This window comes from Carlito syrichta, unplaced genomic scaffold (genome assembly GCF_000164805.1).
Source record: "Carlito syrichta isolate Samal-C Ts95f unplaced genomic scaffold, Tarsius_syrichta-2.0.1 Scaffold135939, whole genome shotgun sequence".
Taxonomy (NCBI): Eukaryota; Metazoa; Chordata; class Mammalia; order Primates; family Tarsiidae; genus Carlito; species Carlito syrichta.
The window spans coordinates 23,714-25,548 of NW_007080035.1; the positions used below are offsets into that span (position 1 = coordinate 23,714).

Consider the following 1,835-nt stretch of genomic DNA (forward strand, 5'->3'; position numbering starts at 1 on the left):
GCCACTGCACTCCAGTCTGAGCGACAGAGTGAGACTCCAACTCAAAAACAAAAAACAAAAAACAAACAAAAAAACCCTAACTGATCTTTAGGCCATACTCACCTTTATCCAGCGTATGCGTAGATCACAGGTATCTGACTTTTCATTAATGAGATCAACAATAGTGACCACAGGGAAATGTGAAAAGATTCTGCAAAGTGTGCATTGATATTTAAGGAGTTCACTTTTCCAGCAAAAAAAAAAAAAAAAACAACCCAGGTTTTTAATGTGTCCCAGATCCCTTAGCCTTTCCTTTGTCCTGATTGAGGGACGTTCATGAAAGAAGGGAAATGTTATCTGTGGGATACTTTAAGCAAATATCTAGAAAATAATGAAAACAATGTCAGCACTTCCCATTTATTCACTTTTCTTTCATGCCATCACCTCTAATGAATCAACACTGTTTCCAAGATTTTCTTCCTAGGACCTGACTCTGAGAGACCATCAATTTTATCCTTCAGCTTCCCTTGAGTTCTCTCCAGACTCTAATCAGATATTCCTTTTCATAACAGGATCTTCAGGAATCTGCTCTTTTTCTTTCTATTTTATGCTAGAATACTCCTAAACTTTGCTCCGTCTCTCCTCACAGTACTTGTCCCAGTCTCAAGTCTCTATCCTCTTGCTTCATTTGAGTCTACCTCAAGTTACAAAACATTCCTGTTTGGGTTCTAAGTCATTATCCCAAGAGCCACAATGGCTTTTACTGAGACCAAAGGCAAGTTCATCCTCACAACTCACAAGTGAGGTGGGTCAAAACAGAGAGAAGTTTGGCAAAGGAGATAAAAACCAAGTAGAGAAATAATTCCAAACTTTATCTTAGGAGAACTGAATCCTCGTTTCTGGCCTGCCATGACCATAACCAATATCAGACAACAAATGCTGAACAGCAACCCACATTTGGCATTGGATAAGTTACTAAACCTCTCTTTACTTCTGCTCGCCAATCTGTCACACACAAACAGTACTGCTCGCTCCTAAAAGGTATCAGAACAAGAAGAGCTTTCCTTGCTAAAAAACAAAACAAAAAAAGTGTCTTAAAATAATATGAAAAAAAAAAAAGAAAAAATAAATCCCTTAACCAACTTATAAAAAACAGAGATCCAGGCCTGGTATCAGATGTTGATCATGTGTCTAACCAAATAATTCACTAAATCAGGGAGGGGGAAATTGGAGGGGCATTACTGTATAACCAGAAATCTGGGCTGGAACTGTAACTCCCAGTTAGCTCTGGCACGACCCAACACAGTGCCAGTGCCAAGCGTAGCGGTGCAGGTTATACGACCAAGCCCCCCTCCCCCCAAATCTAGAGTGAGTTTATTGGAGGCTACCACCAGGATCCGGCCTTGGCAACGAGGAGCATACAGGCGTAAACGATTAAACTTAAGGATGGCTCGTCCAGCCCCAAGATTTGAAAACGCTAAGCTCTGTACCAGGGTGACTGACACACTGGCTAGCTCGGCTTCGATTTCGTACGAAGTCTGCCCTCGGGGTAGCATTCCGAAGCCCTGCGAGATTAGGATCTGCACCTGAAGCCCGGACCACGGCCCCTTAGCTGCCACCGCCTCTGTGTGTCACCCTGGCTTCATTTACCCGCTCTCAATCGGTTTCTGCCTCTCACACGCCGGCGGGGACACAGGCCAGCAGGAAGGAACTCTGTGGCCTGGAGGCCAGCCCCCCCCACCTCTTTCCCCTCTGCTTCCCCCCCACGTGAAGCTCCGCTTCAAGGTGCTTGCCATTCTCGGGCCCTTCGAGCCCCGCCGCCCCACCGCGTCCCGTCCCCTTCAGTCCTCCGCACG

At 45.3% G+C, this 1,835-nt stretch overlaps 1 protein-coding gene across 1 annotated transcript in view; it reads right to left on the reverse strand.

Moving 5' to 3' along the window:
- Nucleotides 1-1,535, reverse strand: part of AGFG2 (ArfGAP with FG repeats 2) — a 24,228-nt gene extending 22,693 nt beyond the window's left edge. Inside the window, exon 1 of the mRNA XM_021708380.1 lies at nt 1,222-1,535. Within this exon, the coding sequence (XP_021564055.1) occupies nt 1,222-1,535 (314 nt within the window). The remainder of the gene's footprint in view (nt 1-1,221) is intronic.
- Between the last annotated feature and the right edge of the window lie 300 nt (nt 1,536-1,835).